The sequence below is a fragment of the Labeo rohita genome, chromosome 4 (genome assembly GCF_022985175.1).
Source record: "Labeo rohita strain BAU-BD-2019 chromosome 4, IGBB_LRoh.1.0, whole genome shotgun sequence".
In the NCBI taxonomy this organism is placed as follows: domain Eukaryota; kingdom Metazoa; phylum Chordata; class Actinopteri; order Cypriniformes; family Cyprinidae; genus Labeo; species Labeo rohita.
In genome coordinates, this window is record NC_066872.1 from 44,662,652 (window position 1) to 44,687,369 (window position 24,718).

General features: G+C 30.0%; 1 protein-coding gene and 1 long non-coding RNA gene across 2 annotated transcripts; one reads left to right on the forward strand and one right to left on the reverse strand.

The window, feature by feature from the left end:
* Positions 1 to 584: 584 nt before the first annotated feature.
* Positions 585 to 16,082, forward strand: LOC127163726 (uncharacterized). The gene is made up of 4 exons (XR_007827532.1): positions 585 to 707; positions 4,948 to 5,009; positions 7,605 to 7,722; positions 15,886 to 16,082. It is a non-coding gene; the product is annotated as an uncharacterized LOC127163726 (long non-coding RNA).
* Positions 15,749 to 24,298, reverse strand: LOC127163725 (crystal protein). The gene is made up of 8 exons (XM_051107075.1): positions 23,793 to 24,298; positions 22,344 to 22,545; positions 22,128 to 22,261; positions 20,379 to 20,506; positions 20,184 to 20,302; positions 19,968 to 20,108; positions 19,719 to 19,891; positions 15,749 to 16,331 (listed from the first exon to the last, which is right to left on the reverse strand). Exons 1-8 carry the CDS (start codon positions 24,174 to 24,176, stop codon positions 15,876 to 15,878), a joined length of 1,737 nt encoding a protein of 578 aa, XP_050963032.1. The 5' UTR covers positions 24,177 to 24,298; the 3' UTR covers positions 15,749 to 15,875.
* Positions 24,299 to 24,718: the final 420 nt, after the last annotated feature.

Sequence of the window (24,718 nt, forward strand, 5' to 3'; positions counted from 1 at the left end):
TAAACACCTCATTACCATGACACTACTGTGGTTGCTAGGGTGTTTGGGGGGTTGCTAGGTGGTTGTTAGGGTATATAGTGTGGTTGCTAGGTAGTTGTTAGGGTGACTTGACTAGGACTTCACCATGTGATGTAAAATAAACAACTAGATACCATGAAGTAACTATGGTTGCTAGAGTGTTCTGGATTGTTGTTAGGGTGTACTTTGTGGTTGTTAGGTTGTACTGGTGGTTCCTAGGTGGGTGTTAGGCTGACTTGGCCAGGGCGTTGCTATATGTTGTGGAATAAACACCTCATTACCATGACACAACTGTGGTTGCTAGGGTGTTTTAGGGGTTGTCAGGTGGTTGTTAGGGTGACTTGTCCAGGGCATTGCTGTGTGATATGAAATAAACAGGTGCCGCTACATGAAGCGGTGACATTTATCATCTTGCACGTCCAATAAAACTGGAGTGAATGCAGCTAATCAGCGTAAGTGTGGTCTCTGGAGATCAAACTAGAGGAGGTTTGTCTAAAGCCACGTCTCTGGATCGTCAAGAGAAGCTTCCTACACAATCCTTGATTAGTATTCAGTGTCTCTCTCTTTCTCCACAGGGCCGTTTCTGAAGCTCCTCACAGATGTGGCTGCATTTAAACAGCACTCAGTGTCTGTGTTAGCCTGAGATATCACAGCCGTACCTGCTGCCACCTGGAAAAAACACACAGTCCGTAAGTTTTCCAGAGCTATTTAATTAACTTCCGAACCTTATGTGATTACATTTCATTTTCAGTAGCGCTCTGAAGAATTAGCGGGCTTTGCGGCCGCGCTGCGCCGTTCATTAGCCGCAATCCGCGGCGATCAGGTGTGTTTTGGTGCGATAGGCCGCGCCGCTGGGAGTTTTGCTTGTTTCGGCCCACCAGGCGCAGACGCGCGATCCATGCGGTTGCCATGGAAATCTGCACACTCCGGGGTTCAGCCGCGGCTCTTTGTTTTAGTAAACGCTCCAGCAGACGTGGGCCGCGTGTGTTAAACGGCAGTTTGGTGAGTGTAAATGCGTAAATGAAGCTGAGCGCCAGACTCATGGTCGCTCTGCATAAACATGATCGTTTGTTTGCCTCTTTATCACGCCGGTCGTTTGCTTTGCCCTCACAGTGTTGGGTTATTTTTGATGAAGTTGAAGTGGAAACACATTAAACTCTTATTATTGCTCGTATTTAGGGTTGATGTTTCGAACAAACCCAAACACTTCCATCCTGCAACATTTCTTTTTAACTGAACTTTACAGATATTTAGAGTATGCGGAAATGCATTTTAAATATATTTGTAAATAATCCATTTTTTTAAAGTAATATTTTATGCAATATTTTTTAAAATTAAAATACACAATTAAAAAATATAATAATTATACATAAAATATAATGAACACTTGTAAAATAAACTGCATAATTTTGTTTTACTTAATAATATTTTGTCATCTTTTATTACATATATATGTATGTGTGTGTGTAAATAAATGTAAAATATGTTGTTTATATGCTTATAATCAGTAGCAGTTTTATTTATATTGCCAAAATTGTAAATAATATATGTTTGAATAATATTTGTTGCAGTATTTATTTATTATTTATTTATTAAAATACATAAATTATATATATAATTATATATATATAATTGTATTACAATATATATAATTACTTATAATTTTGCTATCTGCCATGCTAATTTTACTTTGCTATAAACACATTTATTTATTAATTGAATTATTTAGTGTAAAATTATTTACAATAATATATTGTATATATTATTAATGTATATATTGTATATATGTATGTATTATATATAATTGATATTAAATGATATTAATTATAATTCTGAATACTATTATATATTATTATATATAATATTTATTAATAATAATATAATTATTATTACATATATATATGAACTAGATATTTATTTTATTTGTGGAAATAATTTTAAAATATATTGTGTATATGCTTATAAGTAATATTTTAATATTTATTAATAATAATTATTATTAATAAAAATTATATATAACAATATATAATATTGTTAGTAATTATAATTGATATCATTTATTTAATATAAATGTGATTTATTTTGTTCTGTTTCTAAAATTATAAATAATATGTATTTTTAAATAATATTTAATGCAATATAAATTAATAAAATGTATTTTTTAAAATGAATGACCAAAAAAAAAAATAAAGATATATATTAAAATATACATATTTAAAATAAATAAAACACAGTTTTGTTTATATATATAACATATATAATAATATAATATATATATGGTCTATAAAATATTTAATATACTGTGATTTAAAAATATGAATAAAAAATATCAATTTTAAATGTATTAATTATACTTATAATCAATTTTGCTTCAGATTAAAGTTTGTGAACATTTTACTGAATATATTTATATATTAAAATATCTAAAAATACATAATTTTATGGTAGTCCTGCGGTATTTGCACTGCACACATTTTATTGAGTGACCTGACTAACTAATCTGACTTGTTTTCATCTGGCAGGCGATAAAAGCAGACAAACACGTTTCAGTCGTGCTGAGCGGACTTTCCTCCTCATTTCTGCAAAACCCACAAACTAAACTCAAATTAGTATTCATAACTTAGCAGCAATTTAGTTATGCACACATTCAGATCATCAATATGAGATGGAGCGTCAGATTGTGCCTTTTATGTAATGGACTCGTTTCAAGAAGAGTTGATATTCGGAGTCTGTTTACCGTCTCTGTGGTGGGAGAACGGCAGAGGAAGTGGGTAAATACATTTTGCCCACTGCTGTGCTGTGAAACACCATGAATTAAACATGCAAGGCATTCTGGGAGATCGGAGACCAGTGGCTTTGGCGTAAAGACTCATTACTGACTCTGACTGCAAGACGTAAGTGGGGCAGGTTTGGTTAAGGCCATGTTTTTAAGTAGAAAGAGCTAAATCTGAATTCATTTATTTTAATAATATGTATCTAAAAAGTTATTTTGTCATGCAGGTGGAAAATGAGACCCAAATCTGTCAGTGCTGGTGTAAAATTGCACGATCAGCATATTTGATGCACCGCAGCCTGCAGCCGCAAACACGATTGATGGCGTTTTACAAACCCACTAAATGAATTGATGCTTCATCCGGTGAATCTCACTTCATTCATACTGATGAGTGAACGCGTGTCCTCTTAAACCGCTCACGGGGAAAATCTGAGTAGCGCACGCGTGATTCATCCACGGCTCAGCGCGCAGCAGCATCCGTATGTGACAGAGAGAGGAAGGTGATTTATGGAGCTGTTTGTTATTCAGAGTTTGCCCTTTGCTGCTTATTACTTGTTTAAACAGCGTGTGTGACAGTGGGCAAACTAATGAGAATCTCACAAAAACACCTTCAGGTCAGACATCCTCCTCAAAATTAATTGTAAAATATTATTTATTATTATGTGTAGTTTATAAAAAAAAATTAATTATAGCAATAATTGTTTGTGTGTTTTGTAGAAAATATCTGAACTATTAGAATGTGTATTTTTTTCTCCAAATAGATTATTATTTATTTTTATGTTTAGTTTATAAATAAATAAATACATTTAAATATAGAAACGTATATATTCTTCTTCTTTATATGTAGAAAATATATATACTTTTAGGATGTGGTGTATTTTGGTAATTAATAGAAATTATTTATATATATATAATACATACATATATATATATATATATATAATACATACATATATATATATATATATATAATACATACATATATATATATATATATATATATATATATATAATGTGTGTGTGTGTGTGTACTGTATAAACAAAAGATATTTTTTACTTTTACATATTTAAAATTATTAATAAAAAACTTTTTTGCATTAAACTAATAGGAGTAATTTTATTTAAAATGATTCCTATTAATTGCTAGGTTGTTGTTAGGTTGTAATTAATTAATTATTATTATTATTAGTATTATTATTTACATTTCAATCAGCACAAATTAAAGAAAGTTTTAATGTTGTATAAATAATTGACTTAAAAATTATTTACATATATTTTATATAAAATGTAAGTAAAATTGAATTAAAGTAATTTGTTTTCTTACGTTTTCATCAGATTGAAGTAAAGAAAGTTTTAATATTGTATAAATAATTGACGAAATTGATTTATACGAATTTTTTGCATTACATTAATAGGAGTAATTTTATTTTAAATTATTCCTATTAATTGCATTACAGTTTTTTTTTTTTTTTTTTTTTTTTTTTTTTTTACATTTCAGTCACCATAAATTAAAGTTTTAATATTGTATAAATAATTGACAAAAATGATTTATTTAAATTTACATGTATTTTCAATTATTTACATATAAATTATTTACAATTTTAATAATACACTTTTTTTTTTTTTTTGCAATACACTAATAGGAGTAATTTTATTTTTTATTATTCCTAATAATTGCATTACAATATTTATTTTCTTTTTTACATTTCAATCACTAAATCACTAAATTAAAGTTTTAATATTTTATAAATAATTGACATTAAAAGTATTGACATATTTTAAGTAACATGATTTGCATTTCAGTATTTTTTTTATATCAATAAATAACTGATATAAAATTATGAATTAAAATTGATTTACATATATTTACAATTACTGCCATAATTTACAATTTTACTAATTAGCTGTCTTTTGGATTACAGTAATGGGAATTTGGAACTAATAGGAACTAATAGGTGTTTAGTTGTCAAGAAATAAAAAATATTCTTAATATTTTAAAATCAGACTTAATTTTCTTTATGCACAATATAGATTCTTGTTTTTTTGGGTTGAAATATGATCTGAATGTGTTCTTGACAGATCAATAAATCTGGCGTTATTTTGTGTCAGTGCACAGTGTGTTTTTATGATTAAAACCTACTTTATGTCCTCTGTAGACTGGAGAAGAAGATCAGAGATGGATCTTGAGAATAAATGTATGTCGGCGCGACAGAAGAAGGTCAGTGAAAGTGGAGCGTCGGTCCTGAGCTCTTCAATCATTTATGGCTCTGACAGAGTGCACTATTTTCTTCTGCATCCTCGTCTCGTCTCTTCCAGAGTTTTCTTTCCGTGCGCGCTCATCCCGCGCATCCGTGCGTGTGCTAGTGTTGCCACGGTAACCACAGTGAACGGTGCGAAGCTGCTACATCATTTCCTGGCGCTGCTCGCGCTGCCAACAGTGTTACTAGCCGCACATGTCTCAATCTGTCTATTAGTTTCTTTCTTTCTTTGTTTCCGTGTCCTGCTGTTTCTATTGTCAGACTTATTCATTGTTTGATGGGTGATTCACACTTCATCTCTTCTCTTTTTTCATCCTTTTTTTCAAATTTATTCAATTATTAGAAATGTTTGTCGCTATTGTTCGTATTCAGAAACCCATCGACTGCATCTGGGGTCTAAAATATCTTGTTGGTGAAGCTCTTTTAACTTAAACCAGTGAGTGACTACTTAGGAACCACAATGAACACCCTAGCAACCACATAGCAACACCCTAACAACCAGGACATCTTAGCAACCACTCAGAAAAACATATCAACATGAGCCATATCAAGTGATTTAGACATCATTGAAATATCTGTTTTGATCTGGTAAAAAAAAACACCTAGCAACCACACGAAACACCTTAGCAACCACATAGCAACACCTTAACAACCACTCAGGACACCATAGCAACCACTCAGGAGTCTGTAGCAACGTAAACCATATCTGGATATCTAGATATTATTAAATATCTTTGTTTACTTGGTAAGAAAACACCTAGAAACTACACAGAAAACCTTAGCAACCACATAGCAACACCCTAACAACCACTCGGGACACCTTAGCAACCTCTACGAAGAACAAATCAACATGAGCCATATCTAGTAATTCAGATATCAAAGAATATCTATTTTGATCTGGTGAAAAAATACCTAGCAACCACACAGAACACCTTAGCAACCACATAGCAACACCCTAACAACCACTCAGGACAACTTAGTAACCTCTACGAAGAACATATCAATGTGAGCCATATCTAGTAATTAAGATATCATTGAATAATTGCTTAGATTAGGAAGAAAACACTTAGCAACTCCACAGAACATCTTAGTAACCATCTAGCAACACCCTAACAACCACTTAGAATAGCATAGCAATGCGAGTCATATCTGTAGATCTAGATATCATTGAATATGAAAGAACCACTTAGCAACCATCCAGAACTTCTTAGCAAACACCTAGTAACCACACAGAACACCCTAGCAACCACATAGCAACACCCTAACAACCATTTGGCACACCATAGCAACCACTCAGGACTGCATAGCAACATGAGCCATATCTCGAGATTTAGATATCATTGAATATCTGTTTTGACTTAGTAAGAAAACACCTAGCAACCACACAGAACACCTTAGCAACCATATAGCAACACCCTAACAACCGCTCAGCACTCCTTAGCAACCAGTGATTAATATCTGGTAACCACCTAGCAACACCCTAACAACCACTCACAAGAGCATAGCAACATGAGTCGTATCTAGAGATCCAAATACCATTGAATATCTGTGTTGACTTGGTAAGAAAACACATAGCAACCACCTAGCAACACCCTAACAGCAACTCAGAAGAGCATAGCAACGTGAGTCATATCTAGAGATCACAGAATATCTGTTTTGACTTGGTCTTGTAAGAAAACACCAAGAAATCACTTAGCAACGCCCCAGAACAACTTAGCAATTCCCTAACAACCACTCGGGACACCATAGCAACCACTCAGGAGTACATAGCAACATGAGCCATATCTAGAAATCTTGATATCACTGAATATCAAATAGTTTTGACTTGGTAAGAAAACACCTAGCAGTGCCACAGAACACCTTAGCAACACCCTAAACATTTGTGCATCTCAGAGCAACACTGCAGTGTTTCGTTCCTGAATGAATCAGTTTTTGAATGAATCATTTGAGTCAGTGATTCACTGATCCATAGATGTCACTTGTTTAGTTTCTAAATGAATCAGCTGTTTTGAATGAATGATTCAGTAAATCACTTATTAAAAGAGGAACTTGCTGCCACCTACTGCAGTTTTAGCAGAATATAGTTTAATTATCAGTAGTGAAAAATCCCAAAATATAATTCTTTGTCAATATTGCACACCCCTAGCCACTACATGTGCATTTATCTGTGTATTTGTGTGTGTGTGTGTGTGTGTGTTGGTTCCCACAGGTGTAGAGTCTCAGCGGTCAGTGAAGGCTGTGTAATCTAAACCTGTAAAGTCAGAACTGAACAAATGGATCGTCCTCCATATAGAGAGCAAATGAACTTACTAATTGTGCTCGGCTCTCATTGGAAATGTGGAGAGACTCTGTCTTTGTCTTGAGCACAGACGCCGTATAGATCCCGTGAAACTGATACAGACAAACCTCTACAACACGATCTTTTAAAGAGAGATGGAGGAAACCCATCCTGAGCTCTTTAGAAGCTTTTGAAACTTTGCTTCAGAAGAGCGAATCACTTTATTGTTCTGTTTATTTTGACATGAAACGGGTCTGTTTGATCTGATGTCTTTCAGATGATGCACAACCAGGATCAAACGGAGGGTTTGTTGAACTGAAGGTTGTGAGGAAGGACATTTGCGTCTGTGCTTGAAGCGACAGCTTCAGTGTGAACGAATGCAGAGCGACAGAGCCGTAAGTCAAGCCTACAGACGCACAAGCGCCTGTCATGAACACACACCGCTGCAGGGAAGGGCAGAATACAAACACAGAAACACACATCATGGATCAGGCTCGCTTAGATGGGATATGTCTTATATTAAATTACCAAAATGAAGAAATCCAATGACGAAGCAAATCTTGTTTTTGTGAAAGGTGCAGTTTTACTGAGCCAGAGACTGATTCAGCTCATATGTGATGCTGTATGTGGCACAATGATTCAGTCAGAAATAGAAATGAAAAAAAAAAAATAAATAAATAAAATGAATATACCTGAATTTAAATTTCACTATTTAAAAAAAAAAAATACATTAAAAAAATATATAAAGTTGCATATATGATGTTGTACAGTAAGCACAATGTGGCACAATGAATTAGAAAAATGAAAATAAATAAATGGAAAAAAAATTAAATGAAAAAAAAAAACAATTATTTACTTAATAAATAAATTAAAAAATAAATTTATTATATTGTAAGTGGTACACTGACTCTGTCAAAAATATAGAAATAAAAAATTCCCCCAAAATATTTTAAGTGGCAAGTGTAAGTGGCACAATGACCCGGTCAGAAATATGGAAATTAAATAATCTCCAAATAGGTTTTAATATATGTATATAAAATTATAATACCTGAAAAATAAATTAAATAAAAAAAGGTATATATTATACTGTAAGTATAACTGAAATAAAATTGTTAATTAAAAAAATACATCTAAAAAATATATTACAAATATGTATGTAATGCTGTAAGTGGCACAATGAAATACATAAAAAAATAATATTTATTAAAAAATAAGTAATATACAATTATAAATGTAATATATTTATTATATTTATAAATATAATTTTTAGTATTAAATATAATTGAATATACGTCTATGAATATATATAATAAACACTCAATATATACAGCTACATATAATTCATTTTATTAAAAAAATTTAAAATAATGCAAAAATTACACAAATTAAATATATATATATATATATATATATATATATATATATATATATTCAATTATATATATTTAAATATATATAATTTTTAATGAATTATAATTTAAAAAAATGCAAAAACAGAATAAATTACCATTTGTAATAATGTTTTTTATTGATTTATTTTACATGTTTATCTACAGTTGGGAATAGATGTATAAAAACAACACATATTAGAAAGTCTTAATGAAATACAGTCATCCAAAATGGATAAACACTTTTCCTGTTTTCGACATGGTTCATAATGTAACATGAGCGTGTGTGTGTATCTATATGAGAATATATTGCAGTAAACAGTGTGTTTCTGAGGTCACGCCGCTGTTTGTCTGATAGTCACATTAGTGCTTCAGCTTTCATCTTCTCATCTGATGAGTGAAATGATCCAGACTCACAGATGAGCAGAAACGAGAGATGCGTCTGATAAACGCAGCATGTTTGATGTGTGAAATGTGATGCATATAAAAGGAGCGCTCTAGTTAGTCATGTTGCTTTAAGGCCACAGGACCAAACATGAGCTTGTGTGTGTGTGTGACAGTAAATAGCCTGCGTGTTAATGGCCCACTGGGAACGGAGGAAGTTCATAGTCATTAACGGCCTTCGTGACAACACCGAGTGGCTTAATTACTTAATTGGGCCTGAACCCGTGGTTAAGTGGCGATTTAATTGCAGAGCGGAGAGTTTAATACATGTTCTGCTGCAGTGTTTTGCTCTCAAGTGCCTCTGAAGTGCTGCTGCCATTGTGCCTGTGAGTTTACAGATGATTTTCTCTCTCCTTACCGTGTTTTCGGGGAATTGGTTATAAAATGCAAGCCTCTGCTGCATATTAAAGATGCTGTGCATGATAGAGATCACTCAGGTTGAATGTAGGGAGACGAGAGATGATATTATAATTCCCGCTGCGACTTCGGAATATAATTATTGTCCATAAAGGACAGACGCATAAAGAAGCTTTATACCCAATCATAAAGAGGAGCTCCTCACGGACCGGATAATGACCGTCCTTCACCTGCTGCGCTGGGATCAGTTTCCTCTGCAGCTGTAGTGAGGTGTTCTCATGCAGGAACTGACCCTGGATCAGTGGCGTATGAGCTGCTGCGGGTCATTAGTATTCATCAGGCGCTCTGTGTGTGTGTGTGTGTGTGTGTGTGTGTGAGTGTGTGTCCTCTGAGTCTCTGCTGGTGTCGTTCCAGCGCTGGACTGAGTTTTAATTAGCCTGAGCAGCTCTAATAACGCCCACACCGCCGCGCGTCTGTTTCACACACTTGTGTACTTTATTGGCACACAAAATCAGCCGTGCGTTGCCATATTTGTTCAACTGTTTCAAAGATTTTTTTGGAAAACCTCACCAAATTTGGCTTAACGTCTACCATTGGTTGAAAAATAAATATGTTTGAGAAAATTGCATTGTTAAATTACATTACATTATGACATTATATTACATAATCACATTATATTATAATTATAAATAAATATGGAAATTAAAACAAAATATTTAATATACTTACTTATAGTTACGTATTTAATATACACTATGTAGTAAAAAAAAAAGGCACAATACTAAAAATGATGGTAGTAAATATGGAATTAAAATATGGAAACATTTATATTATATTATATTATATTATATTATATTGAAATAAATTTGGAAATAAAAACAAAATTGCATATTTAAAATACTTAATTATAATTCTGTATTTAATATAATATACTTTATGTATTAATAATAATAATAATAATATAATAATAATAATAATGAAAGTAATGGCACAATACTAAAATAATGGTAATAAATATGGAAATAAAAACAAAATTGTGTATTTAATATACTTATAATTACATATTTAATATAATATACATGATGTATTAATAATAATAATGATAATAATGAAAGTAGTGGCACAATACTAAAATAATGGTAATAAATATGGAAATAAAAAATGGAAAAAAATAAATTGCATATTTAATATACTTAATTATATTATAATTTAATGTAAATAATTTAATTTTATAATTAAATTATAATTATGTATTTAATATAATATACACAATGTATTGACATAATAATAATACAAATAATGAAAGGCGCAATACTTAAAGTTTCTAATGAATGTTATTATATTATAAATTATAATAAAGTTATATTAAAGTATATTATATTATATTATGTTGGAAACAAAAACAGCAAAATATAAAAAAGGCCAAAATGTATTTTAATATTTAATTATTAAATAAATATTAAAATACATTTTGGCCTTTTTTATATTTGATATACTTTATATACCTTTTTTATATTTTATTTATATATTTTATATACTTACAGAATGCATTTGTAATAATAGTAATAATAAAAATTAATAAATAAATAAAATAAATATAATAAAGTTGTATATTATAATAAGTTATATTATATTATATTATATTATATTTATTATATAGGAATATGGAAACAACAACAGCAAAATAAAAAAAGGCCAAAATGTATTGTAATATTTAATTTAATATGCTTACAGAATGCATTTATAATAATAATAATAATTATAATTATAACGTAATGTCATAAAAAGATTGTATTAATGCTAATGTTATTAATTTCTCTATATATTGTCACAATATTTATTTATTTATAATAAAATAATTTATAATAATAATAATAATTACTTCGTAATAAGTGACGTCACAATACTATCAATACTAATAGTTGTTTAAATTGTTTTTATATTATTTTATATATATTATCACTAGCATGTTTTTCACATGAATTTCTTGGTCTTGAAGTGTCAAAGTATATGAATGTGCTAATTGAACGGTACAGCAGTAGGCTGTGTATTAAAATACTGTGTTATTACCGTCTGCTGAATTGCTGCTAATTCCTGATGAGTTATAAACGTCCTTCATGCTGTTTGTTGAGTCTCTCCTGACCGAAGCGTTCAGTGTTTGTGTGTAAACAGTGATCTGTTTGAGCTCCAAACGACACAGAAACAGGACGAGGGACACAAACCAGCTGAAATCCTCCAGTGAGGTGTGTGTTTGTGTACATTCACAGTCATCACATCACTGAGCGTTAACTGACATCCACTTCCTTCATCACACACTTCAGCATGTCTGATTTATACTGTAGAATAGCTCAGCCTGCATGTTTTGGAACCAACATTCAAGATTATTTTTATACATTTCTTGTTGACGTGTCTATGACTGTTTTGTCTTTCCAAAACTAGTAACATCTCATCACAGTGACGTCAGACATTTGGTCACGTGAAATGTACTGTCCGTAAACATAAATGTATTTTCCAGGTACGTTTGATTTATATTGCTCATGTCATTGTGGTCAGAGCTGCTAGATTGTGTTTTTATGTGTTTCCATCTGAAAGCCCTGAATTCAGTCCTTCACAGACCCACAATCCCGCTGTGCTCAGCGCCGCTGTCGTTCAACGGCACACACGTTTCACTCCTAATTAACTCTCAAACGGGCCTGAACATGCATGAAGGGCAGAGACACAGCGGGACTGATGCATGATGGGAAATGAATGACAGCGGTCAATCAGCACTAACAGACCCATGTTTCATTATTCACATGCAGAAATAAATTCATCAGGGATCTGGTGTGTGTGTGTGAGAGAGAGAGAGAGACGCACACCGGCGTCCTCTAGAGACACATCTGCTCGGTTTCCCATGATGCAGCAGAAATGCTGACACGTCTGAATTAATTCCCAAGTGACGTCACAGCAAGGACAACGACAGCTAGTGCTAACAGAGCAGCCATATATATATATATATATGGGTGAAAAGTAAAATAAAATATATATTAAAAAAATTAAATGACAAATATTGATTTCAGTTGGAATAACATGCACTGGAAAAATCTTAATGATTTTTTTATTATTTATGTTATAATCATTTTGTATATATAATTATTTTTTATATGAACTTATTTCTAAATATATATATATTTGATAATTTAAATGCACCAATATAACAATGCATATTAATATTAGCTATAACATATTTACCTAAACGTTTTAATATGTAAAAAAAAGCTGAACATTTTAATACATAAAAAAATGATAACTTGATATATATGTTACAATGTTACAATATAATTACATAGTGAGTTTAAACAAAACATTTTAATGCATTAAAACAGTTATATTTAAATATTATATTTGTAATGAATAATATTTGTTATCATTATATATTTATAATTATTTTAAATATACCACCACAACAATACACAGTAATATTGCTTAACCTAAACATTTTAATCCATTAAAATAAAAATATAATAAAATATAAAACAATAAAAATGTGAATGATTTTAATATCATTTTTATATATTATCTGTATTATTTGTTATTTAACTTAGGTTATTTCTAAAGTATAAAAATAAAGTATAAAAATAAAAAAATATTATATTTTTAATAAGTATATATTAAATAAGTATATTTTTAAAAGAAAGTGTATATATATATAAATATTTATAATAATTGATTTCTTTTGATTATTTTTATATTATTTATATTAAATATTTATATTTAATTCATTAAATGCACCAGTATAGCAATACATATTAATAGTAGTTTATAAAATAAATACCTAAAAATTTTAATTTGAAAAAAAAAAAAAAAAAAAAAAAATATATATATATATATATATATATATATATATATATATTTTTTTTATGTATTCATACAACAATACAATGTAATACTGGCTAACAAATGTTTTACTTAAATATTCTGATGAGCTAAAAATAACTTTTATTTTAATAATTTTTTATAATAATTGATTATGTATGATAATGATGTTTATCATTTTATTTTGTGGCCTCAGTTTTCTTAAGCGTTCAGGAGTGAATCACAATTTCTCAAGATTTTCCTCCTCCGTCGAAGTGCACAGACTGAAGTCGGTGTAGTCGTTTGATTTAAAGCTTTATGTGTTGATGATTAAAGTTGTGCAGCGTCTCGATAGGATCATTATTGTTCAGTGGAGGTGTTTTATTCTCGGATGCAGGATTTGTTTGCAGACGACGGTCTGGAGCAGGAGCGGCTGCTCTGTTTCTGTCTCGTCGTATTTCTCTCATGTGTGTTTTGTAGCGATTGAAGAGGATGTGTTTGGCCGTGGGCAGGATCAGATCTGTGGTTTTGAGCTCGAGGGACTCTGACATATGGAGGACGTGACTGATCCGACGGGTCCGGAGAGAGAAATCGGCGGCGGCGGCCGACACTGGTTTGGTCCTGTAGTTGATGTCAGGCCCAGAGCGTGTGTTTTATGGTTTCTCATAACCTCCGTGCGTCATTTCGCTGTGTTTTGTTGGTTTGTCTTTGTGCATTTGTGGAGAGGTGATTTAGGGTGAGTTACTCCGGTCTGATCCGGTCCAGACCCGTTCGAGCTGGTCTTTCAGCTCATTCTCTGAGCTCACAAATACAAACAGGACATTTATATCTGTAATTTAATACACCAATAAACTCGAAAAAGTGTTTGCATCAGAGTAAAGGAACTCTAGCTGTTCATCTCATCGGTTTACAGCTGTATTTGTATTTTTCATTTATTTTTATTAAAATACATATTTTTTTGTCCCAACAGCAATGGGATTATTTAGCTTTTACTATAATGGAAAGCTTTATAATATAGAAATATATGTTAGAAATATGGAAATAAAAACAATTAAATTGTTAAGAGGACCAAAATACTATATTGTATGCGTTTACCGTTTGATGTGATCTGGGCCAGATGTACTACTAATGTAACTATTAAATATGTAATGAAGTTCATAAATATGTACAAAAATTAAATTTATATGTATGAATAATAATAATAATAATTTAATTTTAAAAACAAGATTTAATTTTAAATTCAAGAAATAAAAAAAAAAATATTTTTATTTAAATAATGTTATATAATATAATTTTTTTTTATTTTGTTACAAAAATATTTTGTACATTTAATTACATATATATATATATATATATATATATATACATATAAGTACATATATATTATAAATATTTTTAATTATTTAAGTTTATTTGTTTAAAAACAATGCTGTTGCTATTAAAAAATGATATTATTATTAAAATTATGTAATACATTGTTTAATTTTATAAAAAATATATTGTACATTTAAATGTGTGTATGTATATATATATATATATATATATAAAAATATTTTTTATTTTAATTATTAAAATATTATATTAATTATTATATTTAACTTCCTTTGTTTAAAACAGCTATGAATTAAATATAATAATAATAAAAATAATGTTTAATTTTAATTACTTTCTTTGCTTAAAAAAACAAGATTTCATTTTAAATTCAAGAAATTAAATGAAAAAATAAATATATTTTTATTATTTATTTATTTTTAAATAATTATTAAATAATGTGAATTATTTATTATTAAATAATGTGAAAAATAATGTAATTTTGTAATAAACATGTACATTTAATATTTATGTATATTATAAATATTCTGTAATTTTAATTGTTTAACTTCTTTTGTTTAAAAAGGCTGCTGTAGATGCTGATCTGTGCCTAATAATAATAATAATGTATTACAATATATTTGAAGTTATTATATTTTTTCAATTTTAATTATGTAATTTCCTAATAATTTATTAAGTAATTATTGTTAAAATATTGTTATTATTATTGTCCATAGAGATATATATAATGACATATATTTTTATTTGTTTTATTTAATTTTAATTTAATTGCTTAAAAAACATTTGACCCAAAATTATTATTTTATTGTTTTCTGACAAGACAAATGGATGTTACTTGCTGAATTAAATAATGTAATGGGGTCATGTGACATTAGTTATGGTTGCACATTGGTTTTTTATATTTTTAGAAACTGTAGCAGACTTAATGAAGTTATCATTCGTCTTTGAGACCTTTTATTTAAAAAAAAATGTACTAATAAAAATTAAGTTCATTTAAGCTTACAACAAGAACACATATCTGCCAATGGGCTCAAAAATAAACTACATTTAAAAGTGAAATAAGTTTATTTTTCTTACTAAAGAAAACTTGGTTGAACATGTATCTTCAGTCAAGAATGTTTAGATATCTGTACTGGAAAACAAGACAAAAGCACAATCAGTCCATGAGAATCAGATGAGATTTTTCTCTTTTTCTATGGATAGATTCCAAGCGCGTCCCAGAAGTCGCAGATGTCGTCGCGTGATCCTGTCTGCGCGTGTGAATGCAGCGTGAGGTTCATGATGAGCCAGCCGCCGTTAGACGTGTACCGCGGCCACGACGGCGGACGCTGCTGCCGGCAGAAAGCGCTGGCGTCGGCGTGTGATCCGGGGTCGCCCGTGTGAGCGAACGCGCCCCAGTAACACAGCATGCGGTTGGACAGCAGCCGCTCCGCCTGAGTCATGCTGAGGTTCGCCGCCGGCGCCGAGTCGAACACGAAGGGCAGCTCGGCGCCGTGACACGCGTGGCGGTAACAGAACGTCAGACCCGACCACACGCGAGGATCGCTCATCACGTGATCGAACACGTACATCCACACCGAGCTCCCGGACGACACGCCGGCTCGGGCCGACCTCCGCGACGGACACAGGAAGATGTAGTCGGTCACAATCTGGAAGGTAAAACGACTATGTGTCTTATGCTCAGCAAGGCTGCATTTATTTGATCAAATATACAGTAAAAATTGTGAAATGTTATTAGAATTTACAAGAACTGTTTTCTATGTGAATATCTGTTCAAATGTAATTTATTCCAGTGATTGAAGTTGAATTTTCAGCATCATTACTCCAGTCTTCAGTGTCACGTGATCCTTCAGAAATCTTCAGAAATTTTATTATGCTGATGAAATTATTTAATAATTAATATTTATTTATTGAAATAAATATTTAAAATATTGAATGTATATTAAAATAATTATATTAGAAATCTATAAATAAATAAATATAAATATAAAAAATTAATAAATACAGTAGTGTTTAAATAATGCCTCAAAAATACTCACTGTCTAAAAGGCTAAATAGTTCAAAAGAACAGCATTTATTTGAAATGTTAATGTTAATTAATCATTAAAAATTAATATGAATTGTTTAAAAGTAAATCTAAAAATATGAAATAACTTTACACGTAATACTAAAAATCTATAAATAAATATTATAATAATAAATAAAGTTTTTTTTTTTTTGCGTATAAATAATAATAAAATACAGCGGCCCCATTTAAGAAAAAAAAAGTTCAAAAGAACAGAATTTATTTGAAATTAGAAATCTTTGTAATGAATAAAATATGAATACATGATTTAATAATTAAATTATGTAATTAAAAATAAATATAAAAAACGAAATATTTAAAATTATATTTAAGTTGATAAATATAAATATTTTTAAAAATCTAATACATACTGTAATAGTGTATAAATAATACTAAAATATCACAGCTGGGTAAGGCAGCACAAGCAGATTTTATTTAAAATAAATCTTTATAATTTCTAAAGTATTAGTCAATTATTAAATATTAATAATGTATTTAAAAATATAAAACAAAATAATTCTATATTAAATTGTATATTAAATAAATATTTAAAAATAATATAAAACATAAAAAAACAAATATTAAAAAATACTATAATGCAAGCATAAAATATAAAATATAAATACAAAATAAATATAAAAAATACTATAATAATATTAAAACAAATATAAAACTAAATAATTCTATATTAAATTATATTTATTAAATAAAATTATATATATTAAATATTTAAAAATATAAATATAAAATAAATATAAACAAATCATAGTATTACAAAACAAACATGAAACTAAATAATTATATATTAAATTATATATATATTAAATTAAATTAAATTAAATTATATAAAAATATCACTGCTGGGTAAAAGGCTGCAGCATTTAGCCAAGAGACAGAAAGTCATTGGATCTCTCAGTGTGAGTTTGTGTTTGTGCTGAAAGTGATCTGTGAAGAGTTTCAGACCGCAGGCGCTGGACTCTCTCTCTCTCTCTGTGTGTGTGTGTGTGTGTGTGTGTGGTCACTATCTGATAAGTGTGTGGTTACCAGGTAACAGACAGAGATACTTAACCTTCAGCGACACGATAAAAAAGCTGTAAACAGGTGCTGATCAGCCTGACAAACTAAACGCATCTCAGCACTGCTGCTCACATCTGTCTGAGCTCGTCATATTCAATATACCGTCTGTTCACACACACTGAGCTCGTGTCGGCTGTCCCGCGGGTTTCTGTGTGAGCTCGATGAAATGAGGTAGGTACTGATCACACAGGGCCGTCTGTGTCACTTTAGGAATAAATGCATAGATTTACTTCATTAATTATGAATGTCAGATTATGGTGACCTTTGACCTCTCGGGTGAACTCTGCTAAAGTGGCACAGAATAACTATTAAATATTAAAAGACACAGTCATTGATTGAGATCTCAGTGGCAGAGGAGTAAATCACAACACTCACTGAACTACAGCGCATTCTTGTGGACAGAAGAGGAACGATTTCAACACTTCCTTAAAACTACTATAAAAACACCATTCCTAATGCCTATAATACAAAGATTTGTATTTAAAAACTTAAATATTTGAATAATAATAATAATAATAATACTTATTATATATATATATATATATATATATATATATATATTTATATTATTTTAAATTTTAAAGATAAACCAATTTTAATTATTGTAATATAAGATTTTTTTAAGATATTTTATAGATTTTTTTTATTGTTTAAATAAATGTAAAAAAAAACAAAAAACTTTTTGCATTGCAGTTAAATGAGAATTGGGAATAAAATGCAAAAACTCTACCTGTACAGGTAATAATAATAATAATAATAATAATAATAATATTTTTGTATCATTTAGATTTTTTTATTTAAAGATAATTAAAGCACACTTTCAAACATTTTTTTTATAATTGTAATATAAGACAATTTTTTTTATTTTTTTATTTAAATTAATTAAAACTGCCAATACACTTTTTGCATTGCAATTATATGAGAATTGGGAAAAAAATGCAAAAACTTATTGTTATTATTATTATTATTATTATTACCTGTACAGGTAATAATAATAATAATGATAATAATAACAATAACAATATCATTATTTTGCATGAAAAAAATTAAGGATAATTTATTATCATTTAGTTTTTTGTTTCATTTTATTTTAAAGATAATTAAAGAACATTTTTTTATTATTGTAATATATAAGATTTTTACAAGATATTTTGTTGATTTTTTTATTTAAATAGATTAAATTATTATATACTTTATGCTTTGCAATTAAATGAGAATTTAAAAACACTACCTGTACAGCTAATAATAATAATAATAATAATAATAATATCATTATTTTACATAAAAAAAATGAAGTATATTTCAGTATATATATTTTTTTACATTATTTTAAAGATAATTAATGCTAATTTTGATATGAAATTTTAAAAGAGATTTTATTGATTTTTTTTAATAAATTAAACCTAAAATTTAAAATTAAAAATAAAATTAAAATTATTAAATTTTTTTAAACCTATTTATTTAAATAAATTAAAATTAAAAAATGTTTTGCATTGCAATTAAAATGAAAGAATGCAAAAACTACCTGTACAGGTAATAATAATAATAATAATAATAATAATAATAATAAATATTATAGGTAATACATTTTAAAATATATAAATAAAAATAAAATATAATACTATAATATAAAGTATAATAGAGCCTCTGAAAGGGAATCAGGCAAAAATATGATGCTACAATACTATAATATGATTAAATATTAGCGTACGCAGAAACTCTTGAAGCATTTTGATGCATTTTAGCACCAGAATGGTGTAAAAATTAAAGTGGTGAAAAGTGTCTTTACGTGACCGATTCGACAGACCGATGACGTCCTGTCAGAGTCGCGGTACATGATTTCATTATGCTGAGAGTTGAAATGGTTGATGGGTAGTGATGTGGTGTGGCTAACCTGTGCTAGCATGTCCCTGCGGTCTGCGTCGGTGTAAAGCGGCAGGTATTTGCGCAGGATTTTGATGGCGTGTTGTTTGAAGATGGCCGTGGTGTAGACGGTGCACTCGACCGCTGAAACGGGCTTCATGAAGACGCCGTACACAAAGATCACGCCTTCTTCTGAGGTGGTTCCTGAAACACACAATAAGCAGTAAACATGGTCGAGTTTGATTTCACGCCGAAATTTAAAGACAGGACGAAACGGTACCGAGCAGCACGGGTTTGTCTTTCTGCCAGTGTCCTTTCTGAAAGGCGCTGACGGACTGCTCTCGGATCAGCTCTCCGTCCACATACGGACCCCAGCTCTCAAACTGCTCCAGAAAGCGGAAGGGATTCACCACCTTTGAGCCTGAGAAACACAATCAGCTTCAGCTGAACTGATCTATAATTGTCTGAGTGTTGTGTTTGTTGTGTTTGTTCTTACTGGATTTGATCTGTGCGTTCAGCACCTCCTGAGGACTCAGAGACTGGAGACACGTCAGGTCCAGCAGCGAGCAGTTTGCTGATTTAGCGAAGTTCTTCCCGAGCTTCAGAGACTCGTGTCTGAGGAGAAACAGCAGCGCTTGAAGACACGACACTCATCTGTACAGATACTGTACATGTGTGTATGTGTGTTTACCGTGTTTTCAGAGGGATGGAGAAGGGTAAACTCTGGAAAACAGCCTGTCTGAAGAGCGGTTTACTGCTCTGGATCATCAGATGAAGACTGACCGACTGAGCGCCTGCGCTCTCGCCGAAAAGAGTCACCTGAATTCACACAGACACACACACAAATTAAACTCACATTCTGCTATTTTATTTATTTATTTTCATTTAATTTAATTTAATTTACTTTAATTATTTTATTTGATTTATTCTGTAAAACTTTATTAGGATCTTCTAGTGAATTCCATGAAAACATCTATTTTCAGCCCAAAAGCAAAAGAACACAGAGAGAACCTATGTGTGGTTTGTTTGGTATTAAATTATTATTATTATTATTATTATTGTTGTTGTTGTTATTATTATTATAATTATTGTTATTGTTATTATTTATTTATTTATTTATTTATTATTTATATTATTATTATTATTATGTATTAATAAATTGAAGGCTATTTTAGTACCATTATATTTTTTTTACATTAAATAATTTTCATGATGTCTAAAGGATATTTTCATGCTAATTTCTTCTTATTTTTTACATTTTTATTTTAATTGTGGTTATTGGTGATTCTCATCAACAATCTCATTATTGTAATACAATGATGTTATCAGTGTAATTTTAGCATCATTGAGATATTATTATAGTTTTTCATTAACATTTTGAATTATTTTTTAAGTTCATATTTTCTGTTTTTTTTTTAAGTTTGTGTCATTTTGTGTGGATTTGTCATTATTATTAGTTTTAAAATATGTAAAATATATAGGTTCAGTTTTAGTTCTTTATATTTATTTAGTTATTTTTATTATTTTATTATTCATTTATTAACCCTGATTTAAATGAAAAATCCTTTTTTATGCACCAAATTTATTGAGCTATTTTAATAAATATATTTTTATTAATTTATTTATTTATTTTAACCTTAAAATTGTATTTTAATTTTATTTTTGGTCTTATCAATGGTGATTATCATTAAAATTCTTTAATTCTGCAATACAGTTGTTTTTATTTATTTATTTACTTTTTGCATTGCAGTTCCTGAGAATTACTGACACAGTGCAAACCCTCTAAATTCTAGGAATAGCTTTATCTTATATAATAATAATAGTATAGAATGTAAAAATGTTTGTTAATATATTATTAGCATTATTTTGCATAATGAAAATTAAGGATATTTTTAGTATCATTTAGATTTTTTTGACATTTAAAGATTACATTTACATTACATTTAAAGCACATTTTCAAACCATTTTTATGATAATATGACATTTTTAATACAATTTTATTGTTTTTCTGTTTAGATAAATTAAAGCTGGAAAACAAAATGTTTTGCAGTTACTGAAAATTAGGGGATGTCATAATGCAAAAACTATATACATATTTATATCTTAAGCTTTATGAATAAAAATATGCAAAATATAGTTTCTTTATTTTCCACTATTAAAAAAATAAGAAAGAACGAAAATATACTGGTAATTTTCTGCCAGGACATTATCCATTAATCCATTAATTTTATGGACATTAAACCTAAAACACAACTCAATCAAGTGGAAAATTAAAACAAACAAACAAACAAAAAAAAAAAAAAAGCAAGCAAACAAAAAACAAACAAAACAAAACAAACAACAACAACAAAAATTATTTTAAAAAATCAATACGAAAATTAAAATGTCTTCATATTAATACGTGCCCTATTTTTACGATTAGTTTTAGTTGATTTCTCACCCTGCTCGGGTCTCCTCCAAACACCGCGATGTTTTGTTGCACCCAGAGCAGCGCCGCCTGCTGGTCCAGAATCCCATAATTCCCCACGGCGGATGTTCGCGGGTCTTTTCCTGACACGAGAAAGCCGAACGCGCCTGCAGGGAAACACAATCAGTGCTGTGTTTGTGAGTTTCATTATTTAACTATTATTTAACAAACAGTGGCTCAAAGTCTCACCCAGGCGGTAGGCGACGCTCACGACCACCGTCTCTGTGAAGTTACTGATGTAACGGCCGTCGTAGAGCGGTTTGGAGGCGGAGCCCGCGATGAAATCCCCGCCGTGGATCCACAGCATCACCGGCAGCGGCTTCAGCAGCGGAGCCGCGAAATTCACATTTAGAGGAACAAAGACGTTCAGGTACAGACAGTCTTCACCCACCTGACGATTACAAATACATACTCTGCCATTATTTACTCGATATGCAGTTTAGATGATATATGCGCCATATTCCAAGTCATCTGAAGTCATCTGGTAAATAAATGCAGATATAATACATACATTACACGTTTTAACTGTTTTATTTTATTTAATGATTCTTTAATATTGAATAATTAATAAAAAAAAATCTGATTATCTGATTAAGAAATATGAAAAGTGTGCTTTAATAGTTTTGTAATGTAATGTAAATCTGTATGGTACTAAATAGCGTAAATTTTTTTATTAATTTAATTTTGTATTTTTGGGGGGTGAAATGTTTTCTTAAAATTCACCCATATATCCCCTATCCCTAACATCAATAAAATAGAAAATAAATGATGCAAAATAATAACAATAATTAAATAATAAATAAACAAGAAATGTTTTTCTGATTTTGATTTTTTTTTTTTTTTAAATATAAATTTTTGGGGGGTGAAAATGTTTTCATGAAATTCACCCATAGATCCCCTATCCCAAACAACAATAAAAATAAAATATAAATAAATAAAATATATATATATATATATATATATATACTTTGTGTATATATTATATGTTGCATAAAACATTAAATTAATATTTATAAATATACGTTTTAAAATTATATTTAATATAATTATCATTTATAATTTGTTATTTCCTTAAAATAATAGTTTAAAATGATAATAATAATTAATATATATTAACAAATTAATATAATATATTAGTAAATGACATTAAATATATTATAAATTATATATAAATTAAAATTAAATGAATTAAATTAAAAACATAAAATAAATATATTTATATTATTTCATCCTTTTGTATATTAAATATTTTATTATATATATTTTTTATATTTTAAAATAATATTTATAATACAGTAATGCTAAATAGAATTGTTACATTAAATTATTAAATATATTACTTGAAATTAAATATTACATTTAAAGATTTCAAGAAGAAAATGTTAAATTAATGCATATAAATATCTATTATATAAATATATCTATTCTGTGTATATATTATATATTTGTGTACTGCTAAGTGTAATTTACATGGCCAATAAACCTAATTCTGTGTAATCCAGAGAAAAGACTAAATACATGAGATGAAATCAATGCAAGTTCTTTATTCCTCTTTTTATGAAGCCCAAAATTTTTAGCTGTTTTCATAAGCCACAGTCTCAGTCCCTCCCCGTCCGTCTTTCATCACGTCCCGCTCACCTTCTTGGGACAGTCGTCAGAAATGGGTCCGATGCAGGCCTGCATGCACGCCGCTCTGGGATAGGTGGCGTCGTACACCTCTCTCCACGGCGTGACGGGACGCGGCGGTTTCCAGCGGGACGCCGCCACAGGAGGATCGGCGAACGGGATCCCATAAAACACATAGGACTTGTCCAGCGTCAGGCCCCGGATGGGCCCGTCTTTAGTCAGCAGTTTGGGTCCGGCAGCAGCTGAAGTGGTCTGTGGGTCGGTGAGCGGCTGATCTGAGATCAGTGCTGCTGAAGAGACGCTGCGCAGTAAAGCTGCCAAATTCATCTGATCATCTGACACAGATCCAGTGCTGATGAACACAGACGCCACTAGAAACAAACCCAAAACATGCATATTTACTCCCGCTGCTTCACTTTGCTCCGTTCGGGATGGCCTGAGACATGCTGGTCCAAAACTGGATGGACGATTGTTTAGTTCGAGCTGCTTCAGCACTTGTGACTCTGATTATGCTGCACACTGGGACTCACACTGTGTGTGTGTGTGTGTGTGTATAATGACAAACAGACTGTCTGTACTTTAGAAAATTAAATCACATTCATTCCCTTGGTCTTGATACTACAAGTTGAATCGGTGATTTGCTCTCTTAGACACAAACTTATGAATTAATTTCTATAAATAATACCATGTTACATGCAACATGCTCTTTAGTTATGACACTATGCTTACAATAATTTAATTACACTGACAACTAAAGAAAATGGTCTATATGAACAATTCAACTGAAATTTTTATCTTAAAATAATCATAACAAATTGCACTCTTCCAAACTCCTTTGTCAAACCAGTCCTTAAAGATTTGCTCTTATGTAAAATACACCTGCTATTTCAAATTACAATTTTATGTGGAGTAAAATTATGCTTGTTAACATTTTCCAG

Coding starts and splice junctions, on each gene's coding strand:
- LOC127163725 (XM_051107075.1), bottom strand. CDS start 24,176: ATGCATGTTTTGGGTTTGTTTCTAGTGGCGTCTGTGTTCATCAGCACT. Junction 22,546..23,792: donor CTGACGACTGTCCCAAGAAG/GTGAGCGGGACG, acceptor TGTAATCGTCAG/GTGGGTGAAGACTGTCTGTA. Junction 19,892..19,967: donor AGACAAACCCGTGCTGCTCG/GTACCGTTTCGT, acceptor TGTGTGTTTCAG/GAACCACCTCAGAAGAAGGC.